The sequence below is a fragment of the Hirundo rustica genome, chromosome 1, assembly GCF_015227805.2.
Source record: "Hirundo rustica isolate bHirRus1 chromosome 1, bHirRus1.pri.v3, whole genome shotgun sequence".
In the NCBI taxonomy this organism is placed as follows: Eukaryota; Metazoa; Chordata; class Aves; order Passeriformes; family Hirundinidae; genus Hirundo; species Hirundo rustica.
The window spans coordinates 131,355,225-131,367,750 of NC_053450.1; the positions used below are offsets into that span (position 1 = coordinate 131,355,225).

The 12,526-nt window shown below is 38.3% G+C and overlaps 1 protein-coding gene across 9 annotated transcripts in view; it reads right to left on the bottom strand.

Moving 5' to 3' along the window:
* The window catches only part of DYNC1I1 (dynein cytoplasmic 1 intermediate chain 1), a 188,242-nt gene that overhangs the window by 58,878 nt on the left and 116,838 nt on the right, over nucleotides 1-12,526 (bottom strand). For all 9 annotated transcript variants that reach the window (XM_040072622.1, XM_040072601.1, XM_040072612.1 and 6 more), the window contains one exon: nucleotides 10,743-10,868. In XM_040072622.1, coding sequence (XP_039928556.1) covers nucleotides 10,743-10,868 — 126 coding nt within the window. The remainder of the gene's footprint in view (nucleotides 1-10,742; nucleotides 10,869-12,526) is intronic.

The window sequence follows — 12,526 nt, forward strand, 5'->3', positions numbered from 1 at the left end:
CCTCAGGGCTGCTCTCAATCCCTTCTCAGTCCAGCCTGTATTTGTGCCTGGCATTGCCGCTCCCCAGGTGCAGGACCTTGCACTTGGCCTTGTTGAACCCCAGGAGACTCACATGATCCACCTCTCGAGCCCATGAGGGTCCCTCTGGATGGCATCCCTCCCCTCCAGTGTGTCAGCCGAACACACAGCTGGGTGTGGTCAGTGAACACGCTGGGGGTGCTCTCAATCCCACTGTCCACAAAGATGTTAAACAGTGCTGGTCCCAAGCCTGACACCTGGGGACACCATTTGTCACTGGTCACCCCTTGGACATTGAGCCATTGACTACAGCACTTTGAGTACAACCATCCAGCCAATTCCTTATTCACTGAGGGTTCCGCCCATCAAATCCATGTCTCTCCAGTTCAGAGACAAGTATGTTGTGCAGGACAATGTGAAATGCTCTGCACAAGCCCAGGTAGATGATGTCAGTCATATGAAGACTAATAAGCTTTTATCTTTGCCCAAATCCATCACATTCACTGGTGTAACTTTTATAAGCAGTGTCACTATGTAATTGAAAAAAAAAATGGAAATAATTGAAAATTAATTTAACACTGCACATAGATGTGGAGATTGAGAGACTGAGAGGCACAAATAAACAGCCATCTAGTGGAAAAACAGAAGATACCACAGGCAAGTCTGTATTTAAGAATGAGGGTGGCAACGTGAGTTGCTTTCACAGTGTTCATAACCCCTACAGTAAATTACTGTAGAGATTCTAGTATCAGTAGTCTGACCCTGCTCTCATAGAGCATTAGGAAGCAGCTAAGATCACAGAGGAATAGATGAAACCCATTATAGACAGTTTTCAATTCCCCTTTCTCCAAACAAACCTAAGTTTTCTGAAATTTCATACGCTGCTTTCGTCACCTGCAAGGCTATGCTGCTTGGTTTCCAAATTTTTTTCCATAAGTAGTCTTTTAGAGGAGGAAGGTTTGAGATAAGTGTTTTCCAGTCTCAGGGTGAAAGCCTTAGTAACACTAAATCAGCATAATCATGCCGTCTTACAGTTGCTGACTCCTAGAGTATCCGAGGATCACCTCTTGCTCAAAAACCAGCATCCCTGGGCCATTCACTCACACCAGTGCTGGGATGTTTCATAATGCATCTTTATCCTGCCAGGAAAAATGGATTTATCCCAGAAAACTCATGTCAGCAGTTCTGCACAGCTCCAGTCCAAATTTGGCTTAGTCTGTTTATTTACAGATGTAAACATGAGATAGCAAATGTTAAGCATGTTTTTCTCTCCATGAATTGACTGGTGATTTAGTATATGTTCATGAACAATATGGAACTCAAGTGGCATTGGTATTTTTCTTATCTATAAAAGTACTAAGTGGTGCTATAAGAGCAATCAAATGAATTAATCACAGGTGCTAATTTACTCTGGCACATTTTGTTGTAGAGATAATGAAAACACTCTGATCTCTTCAATATGACAGATTTTAAAAGCATATTGCTTCTTGTATGGAGGACATTTGCTTGTCATTTTATGCTAAAATAAATGTACTTTAATTTTTCTTTCTCTTTGCCCCATGGGAAACATCTTCCAAGGATAATATCAGTATCTCAGCCACATGGCACGTGCTCCTGCTTTCCCTTTGTGGGAAGCCAGGAGTGTTAATCGTCATTAAATCAATGTTGTCCGTATACAAAAGTTCTTTTTAAGGAAGTACTTGTCTGTCATCCAGCCATGGGCGCAGAGGGCAGAAAACTGTTGATTTTAGACTTAAGGCAGTGGAAAGCTGTATCCTGGGCTGTAATGATGGATTCCTTGCTTTCTGGGGCCTTTTACGGCAATTTAGAAGAATAACTTTTATGTTTTGTGCCAGGTAACACAAAAAGAGGCATCACTCCTCACACAGAACTCCCACAGAGACAAAAAATCATGAGGTGAAATAATTTTCTTGAATTTGGACCAAATGTACTCTTCATTGCAAGTAGTTTACACTGAGAACAGTTGCATAACCCAAACAGAAAAGTCATGCCTATGTCTGTTTATCCATCATTTGCAGTGCAGCTAGGGAACTGCAGGGCATTTTACAGCGTTTACGGAAAAAAATTTGGTGGAAGGATCTCAATGGCTTATCGATTTCACATCTGATCCTGCATTTCTTCTTCACCTAAAACCCTTTTAGCACAGTGAGTTTCAAATATACAAAAAATATATAAAATGTAAGGTTCATATCAACAAAGGAAAATGGGGTTCTTTTTTCCCTTCCTTCCTTTTTTACACTGGAGTATATTGAAATATAACCAAATCAACAACTTTTAAATGATAAAACCACTCCAGGAACAATTGAAGGATCTGATGATTTTTTTTTTTCTCTACAATTTTGGGATAGTGTGACAAATCTGCATTTTTTTATCAACACAGATTATCAAAATTCTGGGTTGAACGAATAATGTCATATGTTTGTAAGTATCAATAATCTAAGCCATCTGCAAAGGAACGGTTTTCCAAAGGCATGTCTTTCAGGACACTGTGGATTTTGTCACTGCTTGAGGTTTTGGCAAACCATCAATATCACTATAATTTTCTCTCATGAAATATAGTTTTTGACTGTGTTTTTTTTTTTTTTTTTTTTGGGTTTTTTTTTTTTTTGGTTTTTTTGTTGTTGTTGTTCCTTAGCTAGCTAAAGTTTAAAAATATTGCATCTCTAACTCGGCAAATTTGAAAATTAGGTTTTCTCCAAATTGCATATTAGATGCCAGTAATTTGGAAAGGTGTAATGCAAGTCATCAGTGAAATAGAGAAACTAAACTAAACTAAACTAAAAAAAAAAAAAAAAAAAAAAAAAGCTCACTGTATTAAGTAGCCAACATATTCTTTATATTTGGTCTGAAAGGAAGACTACCGAACTTTTGGAAAAAAAAAATAGCATCTTTAAGTACAGGTTCATTAAAAATCTCGATTTTCACACTTGCAAAAAGCACAATGCTATTGCTAGTAGTGACAGTGTATTTAAGTGCATGACATCTACCCCCTCCAAAAAGGGCTTAGATGTGAGAACCACCTGAAATTTTCTATCCAAGACAAACAAAGTTGCCACTTCCCAATTATTCAATTCATAATTGAAATCTTAGTTTCAAATGAGGAAGATGATCTGTGTTGAGCCTTGCTCTAAGCAAAGGAGCATTCTGTTGCTAGCAGATTTTGTATGTATAAACACAGTCCTCAAATAATTCAGAATGTTAATTACTAATAGGGGAAGTACACCCACCTTTTGTATTAGCAGTCATTTCATAGACTGACATGGCATACAATTATTTTGTGATACAAATTGGCTTTGATGGGTGTGTCACTCTTCAGGGTTCTGTACAAGACAGCAAGAGAGCACAGTCATCATGGAAAAATCATCTTTGCTAAGGGTCTGTAAAGATACAGTTGAAACTCAAGGGAATTTATGCGACATTGTGACATTCCTTTAGTCTAAATAATGATGCTTATTTGCTCTCTGACCTCACCTGGAAGAAGGTTCCCTTTTCCCACTCTTGTTATGAAAAATATAATGGTTTGAGTTTTGTGGAAATAAGTGAGGTTTAAGAGATTTTAGGACTGAAAGGTGAAGGGCTATGTGTAAAACATGGAATACTTTGTTTTGAAATGCAGATGTTAGTAGATTCCACACTAACAGCTGTGGCATTTCAGCAGTAAAGCAAGACTGGTGATTTCAGGACTGGCTAAGACATTGTGGCACCCAAGCCAGAATATACATTTTCACATTTTCAGTGCCTTTTCTGTCCTCCCCCACCAATGTCTTTGACAGAAGACAGGAGTCTCTGTCACTTGTACATGCAGTCCTCTTTGTACCTCTCTACAAATCTGCTGCATGCAGGTCTCTCTTCTCACCTAAGACACCAAAAACTAATTTACATGTACTACACTTAGCCTTCAGATGTGTGAGTGTAACTTCTAGTGACTCACACATGATCTCTCCACAAATATTGGGGCACTAATCTTAGGCAAGTGATAGTTATTTTCAATCAACAAAGGCTAGAAGTGATGTAGCCCCCAATGGGAGGGGCAAAAAACCACAACTGGTATCAGCTGGGAACAGAAGGAAGAATCTAAAACAAAAGCCTAAGAGACAAGACATGGACTCTTGCTTACTGGCATCTTCATGGCACAAACGGTGCTCCGTATTTCCACATTCCAAACAGAAACATGGCAGAGGACAGAAGTTTTGAAATAAGAACAGAGTAAGTATGTCCTTCGATCACAAGCAGTAGCTGAAACTCTTCTCCCCCAGTCATACAGTTAGAATTAGGACTTCCCCAAAGTGTAATTCCAAATGGCACCATTATGCATCTGCATTAATTATTGCTGTGTGCAGATAACCATAGGCACAAATGTAAGAGCAACAGAGTGTCCCGGAGAAAAGGCAGAGCAGAAATTTACACAGCTCCACAAAGATCATCCTAACAATGATGCACAGCAGGAAACAAAAGTGAAAGGAAGAGAAAACAGCACCTCTATTTCTGAAGAAGCCCTCCTTGGTATGATTGACAACATCTTGGTATGTGATACAAAAGTTGGCAACAAATTTGGGACCCTGGGTGCTGAGGTATTCCCACTGTGACAGCTGTCTCAGTATCACCACAGGCATTCAGAGGCCCATTTACCAGTGAAGTACTGTGAAAAAAAGAGAATCTGATTCATGTCTAGGATCATAGGGTCACGTTGGAAAAAACTTTCTCTTCCAAAGAAGGGGTTTGTGGGTTTTTTTTCTGTGAAAATTTGCAGTCAGCTCAGAACCACATGTCTTCTCTGACATCTACAGCTCATTAAAGACTGATCACAGGTACCCTCTCTCTCTAGAAACTGAGAAATGAGATAGGTCAGCTCTGGAGTTGGACATGCTGGATTATTGGATTGATTTTACTTAGAGAAGTTTGTGAAACTTAGAGAGAGTTCAGGGTCTTACACTTCTTTTATGTCTCTGAAGAACGGAATGCTTCCTCAAAACTTAGTGCTAACAAGGTGAGGAAGTTTTTGTGGAAAAGTACCATTATATCTACAAGAGAAAATTTTCTTCATTTTTATATATTCCAACCACATTTTCTGAACTTTCCTAAACTTCTTGTAGCATTGCTTTTTTTTAGAAGCTCTGGCTTTCACAGAGAAGGAAACTCAAGGACATGAGCAAAAGGAGGGTATTAGTCATTCAGGCTTTTACCTCAGCCTGTTCCACACACAAGTCTTGTGGATTTGGGCGCTCAGCACCTTTAGAAGGCAGGCTGCTGGAGCAAAAAGGCACATCTGAAGGAATTTATGTTGATTTTGAAAGAGCAGACAACAACAAAGGAACCAAATCAGGAAAAAAATAAGGCAACTCTGGCCAATATCAGCCACTAAATATAGCCTTTCACTTACCTCAGTGCATCTAATTCTAAGATATGCATTTATGACTCCATCCATTTAGTTGAAAGGGGAAAGACCACACCAGGATAAGCAATGAAGAGTGGTCAAACACATAACTTAATGACAGTGTATGGAAGCCACTACAAAAAAAGCTAGGGGAGAATGAAACATTTTGTGGTGCAGCTGAGTAGCTGATTTCTGTACCCAATCCACCAATATTTTCCAAGCATGGACAGCTTTTCTTGAAATTAAAATAGAAAACACAAATCCCCATTCCCACAAAAAAAAAAAAAAAAAAAAAAAACAAAAACAAAAAAACAACCCTGACAGCTTAGTAAAAGATGGAACTAACCAAGTAAATCTGACTGCATAGCATTTTAGGAAAAGGACAGAAATAGCTGCAGCTATTGAAAGTGATATACTGCTGAAATATTTTTGTGATTATGTTAAAAGTTGACCTGACTCCTTGAAAGAACTCTTAAATGGTTACTGCTTCCTCAAATAGAAGCTACTTCATATGTGCTCTCCTTCTTTAAAAATACACTGAATGCAGTTGCTTCTAAGTGTCAAATATGTACTTCTCACTGCCCTTTTGAGACATTTGGAAAGGACATAGCTGGCAAAGAGGAAATCAGTAGATCAGGAAATAATCCACAATAAATCAAAAGACAGTCAAGGCAGTAATTTTTTGTTGGTTTGTTTCTGTTATCATTAGATTGGGTGTAGAAAAGCAGAATTCTTTACTTTCCAATAACAGTGCAGAGTCCTCCAAATCAGAAAGTAACATTCAATTTGGTTTATTTTCATGAAAGTAATATCTTTAGCTGTCTTCCTCCTCCACACCTCCTCTCCTGGATGTTTGAGGCTGAGATCCAGATACCTCAACCAATTTTAATAACACCTCTTCAGTTCCAGAAGAAAGGAAATGGTTTGTAATACCCTCAAGTCCCTTAGATACAGTGATTATTCCTTTTCCTTGTGTCTTCTGTCTCTGCATATCAGCTCTAACCCAAAAGCTATGAGATCTGATAGAGGAGCAATGCTGTACACATGCTAACAGGCCCTGTTGAAAGAAGGGGTATAAAACTCAGATTTTATCTTACTAGCCCATCTACTGCAAACTTTGTGTTCTCATGTGCCTCACTTGACCAGATATATTGCTGCAAAGTTTCAGATACTTCTTCAGGTCACTTTGGCTTAGAAAGCTTAGATCAGACCACCATGAAACAGAGAAAACATCAGGAGCAGAGATGATGAGTAGTACAAATAATTCTCATAATAAATGGGTAATGTAGATTTTTATTTGCGTGTTCAGGGAAAAAACACATTAAGAACATAAAAGTCCGTTCTGAAAAAGACAGAGATATTGAAAAATATGGTTGCTGCTACTCTACCAACCAATGGTATGGGAATGTTCACATACAAGGCCAGCTCCGTGCATTGCAGAAATCAATACAGGATTGAACACATGTTGAGTCAATAATTGTGAGATTTGATTTTTGTTTTTGTCACCCCCACCTAAACACAAACCAGCAGTAGCTGAGAGAAGCAGTGTGAACCACTGTTTAAAATTTGCCCAACTAAACCTAGGGAGAGTCAATGTGATTTCCATGTTGTTGCTGGAATTCATTCCATCTCTGGATACTGCCAAACCAACCCAACCAGGGATGACTCATCTGCATGGTTTCATAAAGTACCTCTGAAAGGCATGTGTCTTGCCTTTGGAATGCTCTGGCTTACACCAGGAGTATGTGATGCTCCAGCATGGGGGAAGAGGACATCCCTGACTCTTCCCTACAACGATATTCCCAGCCTGCACTCTGCAGTATTAAATGCATGCACAATTTAATTCTCACTGCCTAAGGAAAGCACTGAGCATTCATTCCTTTGGCAAATGATATCACCCTCCCATTCCACTTTTGCTTCTGAGACAGCAATTTTTGCTTGCATAGGAAAACAAATGAATAAATTGCCCAATCCCTCATTCTTCTCTGTTTTTCCTATTTCTAACCTTGTGGTAAAGAGATGTATGATGAGCTACAGAGGAAAAAATCTGGGAGTCACAGCTAAAATACTGTCAGCACATAAAGCAGAAATATAAAAATCCAAAGAAGGGCAAAAATAAAACACATAGAAGAAAAAAAAATTCCATAGGAGGTGAGAGTAGTAGTTATCAGGACTATTTTAGAAAGCATCTGATAGAGCACATGGCAGTACACATGAGTTAATCAGTAAGCATGTCCACGTGGCTAATTGTCATTTTTCCTTTAATGAATATTAACTAAAATTGAATCCAGTACTTGTAGCACAACGCATTGTACGGCTATGAAATTTACTACTACTTAAATTGTATTAATGAGACAACAGCTTAACATGAGTTTAAATTGGGTAAGAATTTCATATTTATGGAATACACCACCCCTCATATTTGAGGACTCAAATGTTTTGCTGACTGGAGTTAGGCAAAATCATCCTTGCCAGTAGATTTATACATCATTGTCTCTCATGTCTGATAGACAACTTGGTTCTGGCAACTTTCAGCATTTCACATTCTCCTACGTAGGATTAAAAACAGTCTCAGAAAGAGGTAAAGAAAATGAAGAAATTCCATGGTATGCATCTGGATAATATATCGGGAAAGACAGGAAAACACTAGCTTCAAGAATTTACCAAATGTGCACAATTGGTATCTGAAGTTCTCCCTGCTGCACTCCAGCCAGCTCTTCAGCTGTCCAGAGATGGTTCACAGATCTATCTCTATTGATGTCAGCAGAACTCTTGAGGTGAAATTTCTTAAAAGTTTCTCAGAAATGCCTTCATAAACCTATTTATTGATCTGGCTTCTCAGAAGTGACTTGCAAAAGCTCATTGACAGTCACACTTGAAATGAATTTCTACTTCCTTGCGTCTTGCTCTCTGAACCACAAAAATTGAAAGGTAAAAGGTATCAAGTCAGCATCTTGTAGGATTTATTGAGACCACTTTTTATAGAAAGTCTTTGAGAAGGAAAATGGAAGCTTATTGAGAATTACACTCAAAGTACTGTGTCATATCTGGGCAACCTAGCTATGACAGTAAGGTGTGTGTTTGTCTCTAGCTGTTGGGCTGGACTGTTGTATGGTCAAGTATTTGGTGAAACAAAATTGGGCCTCTCTCTCAGAAGGCCTAGAAAAATAACTGATTCAGGACTGAATAAGTGAATGTTTCTCTAGCAAAATGGTAATATAAATTATATGGGGCTGAGTAATTATACAGTTAGTTCCCACTAGCAGAATAACATGATGATCTATAGAACTGAAATCCAGACTATGAGTTAAGATACTACTCTTTTCTTATTTTCCATCCGTGTCAGTTACAACAAAACCTGTGTTCAAGAGACCAAGCTGCATACTTTTTGCTTCCCCATTTAATCACATGTGGGTATCCCCATCTGATCTGAAGATATCCAGAACATACTCCACATCAAAAGCCCTATAATGTTGGTTCAAAGACAGATCCAACTCATAATGGACTTATAATACAAATTATCTATGGTCAGTTTGAAAAGAAAATAAATATTTCCCATGGGCAGAAGTGATGTTCTTTAGCTGAAAGAGAGTTAATCCATGATACTTGTGCAAGCACAATGTCCTGTCCGTTTCTCAATTCACAGGTTTTAAGGTTCCAGTTCTAAAAGGGAGCATATCCAACAATGTGAGGATTAGACATGGCTCAGCCATGCCAAATCCCTGGCCACCACTCTGTCCTATGTGTGTTTTTCTAATGGAGAGTGTAGCCTGACTCATTGTTTTCAACGCAGTAAGTCATACCTCTCCTGTTTAAATAGATCTAGATAGAACTTGAACAGAACAAATTGTTATGTCTTTAGTCAATCTTCCACTGTGTATGCAGGAGGGCTACCCCGAATCTGGTCATTATCTTGCAAAATCAGTGTAGTATAAGGATTATCCTTCCTAGAAACACCATCTCTTCTCTTAGAAATTTTGTTCAAAACACTAAGCTGCATGTACATCACAGAAGAATCTGAACATGGGATCTGAGCTAAGACCTTAAGCAGTCAGAAAGAACACACTGGCTGCCAAATACGATATCCAGGAAAATAGAGGTCCTCATTTCAAAGGTAATACGCTCCCCTCTCCCATATATATATACATACATATATATGTATGTGTGTATAAATCTGTATAGCATATTTGCAGGCCTAAACTCCTTGTGAAGTTGTTTTTCAGTATAGAAAATTAGAAAAATATGCCCAGAATTAAAGGTTACTTAATCGGGTTGAAGCAGCAACTTCAATTCCAGCTACTCCCTCCCACTATGTTACATCTGATAATGTACCCAAGTCCAAACATAAACTTAGAGTTCAAAAAGATGTTTGGTCCTCAAATGTAAAATGACACTTAGCTTACACAATTAGCCAGGTAATACATATCCTTCCAAGAGAAGCAATTTTTTACCACAGAATTATCTGTGTTTTACTAATCTCTGATTGTTAAGTTCTACTTGCTGAAACTTTTCCATATGGCTTTTTGAATACTACTGTCCTGTATTTAATTACCACAGAGGGATATTAATGAAGAGGTTTGAAATTTGGCCCAAGCCCTGTTCCAGTTTGGACAGTTTGATGGAGATAGAGCCAGTGAGCTGAACGCTTCTGTCAATACGAGGCTCTACCATTTCACACACAAAAGCAGTGGCAAAAGAGGAGTAAACAGACATACAGAAATAAAACACTCAACTATTTTTGAATTGTCCATAAACTTCTAAGCCAGGTTAATTGTAAAGTAGCACTGAGTGAAGTGACCTAAAGTGACCACTGACCTTTGCTGACCTAAAGGACAGTCAAACTGACTGACCTAAAGGAATTGGTGGAGTAGTTCTTGAAACTGTGACCATTTTGATCAAGATGGAAGTCAGACCCATCTCCAAAAATGCAAAGTTTGTCATCCAATTTTACAGGCAAAACAAGATATTGAGCAGAACCAAGGCAAGGGTAGGCAGCTTGAGTGCAGAGGATGCGAGGAAGTTAACGTGGGTGGGAAAGCATGTGTTACTGCCTGGATGAGGAAGTGGTACACCACAGTCACTCCATAAGTGCGAGGGATTTATGAACTAAATCTCCTAGGGACTGTTTTAAATAGACAAAGAATGACATGCAGCCCTGACAGCCTTTTGTTTGAGAAGGCTGCTTGCCTTCTAAAAATGCTGGACTGTCACTTGTACTTTTACTAAAAATGCCTATTTTTAACCTTAACCTTTTCCTATAAACAATGGGGAGATCCACCGTGTAGTATTGTTGTGTCTAGCATAAAATCAAAGGCTTCCTCACCCTTACCTGACAATGGAACACATACTCTGGTGTGGTTTTCTTGAACTTCATGTTCCACACCAAGGCTACTCCATCAGGCTCATGTGGAGCATCTTCATTATTGTTATAAGATGCAACCATCAATTCAGGGTACTAGAAAGGAAAAGAAAAGGCAAATGAAATAACATGGATGAAGAAAAACCTACACAAAATCATATCAGAAAGAAATAATCTACACTAAATGTGCAATATCTGGTTTTAATTAAAATACATGCTAGTTCAATCATATTATTCTACTTCATTTTGGTTTTACATTTTACTCATCCCTAACACCCTTAGAGCCCCTGATACTTGCTCTCGATCAGTTATGCTCAAATAATCACAAAGGCAATGCTATTTTCTACAGGTAATTCTTAAGAAAAGATAACTAACAAAATATTTATAAAGGGAATGAAAAGAAAGGAAGAGGAAAAATTTGAAAGCTTGAATAATTTTAATGTATTTGCTTAAACGTCTCTTCAGGGACAAACTGCTATATTAATTAATTTTCATAATAAAACACTATGACCATAGGGTTGACTTGCTTTTATTCTGAAATTTTTTTTTTTCAGCATTCCTGCAAATTATTCTTTCTTATTTCATTATGCACTCTTATTCACTTATGCACAGAATCAACTTGAAAGCTCTTCTTGATGATTCAAATGGCAAACAAAACATTTTCTTCACAGAAGCTCAATTTTGCAAGATGCTGAGGTCATCTTGTAAAACACAGGGTGACCTTGAATTCCACTGACTCAGTAAGATTGATGCAATGAGCACTCTAAAATCAGAGCCACACTTTTCTGTATACCCATTATCCACTGTTGTATAGAAGCAGATATGCAACACACATATTTATTTGCTTTGTTTATATATACATATCTCGATATACATAATATCATATATGAAAAGTCAGGATTTCACACTGTCTTGATGACCTTGCATAATTTTAAAGCACCTTAAGAACTAACAATTTATCCACAAAGCATCCATTACTTTCTGTCTACATTGTAACTCTCAGTAGTCCACTCTCACATGTTTGAAACTAGGCACCTCTGGTAACCTCTGCCCTTCCTTGTAAATATTTGCCTATTTAGAGGGATAAGGCAGTGGAGATTATGGCGTGTCCAGAGAAAAGCATGTGGCTTCTGCAGACCAAGGAGTCAGCAGCTCAAGTTCTGTAAGACCTACAAGGCCTGCAAGAGGACTTGTAAATTAGAAATGCTTTCCCTCAAAATTTCTCAGTATCTGCAAATTATTGACACTTTTTGTCTTTCCCAGGTAAATTCCTGCCAAACCATCCACATTACAGGAGAACAGTGCAGCTGGTAGATTCAAAGGAAGCAGGACAAAGAAACTCTCATTTGGGAGTTGTGAATTTAATCCAAAGGCACTTTAGAAATTAAAAACAAACAAAAAAACACCCCAACCCCCCCCAAAAAAAACCCCAAACAAACAAACAAACAAAAAACCCAACAACAACAACAAAATGCCACCATGCTTTCTATCATTATTATTGGGGTCTGAACCTCTCTGCTCTCAAAATCCATTGGGAAGAAATAATGCACCCAGCTGTAACTTCTGCCACCAGCAGCTGTTGCTTCCCACATTCTGTACAATTCCATGGATAATGTATCACAGAGCTGATGATTTTTCTATTCAAGCTCATCACTCCAAATGAGCCTGGACCCATGTGTGGAAGAATCAGCAATGACACATGGACACCATAGCCTACCGCTTTCCCATTTTAAGGAAATTCTGACTAGATTGTA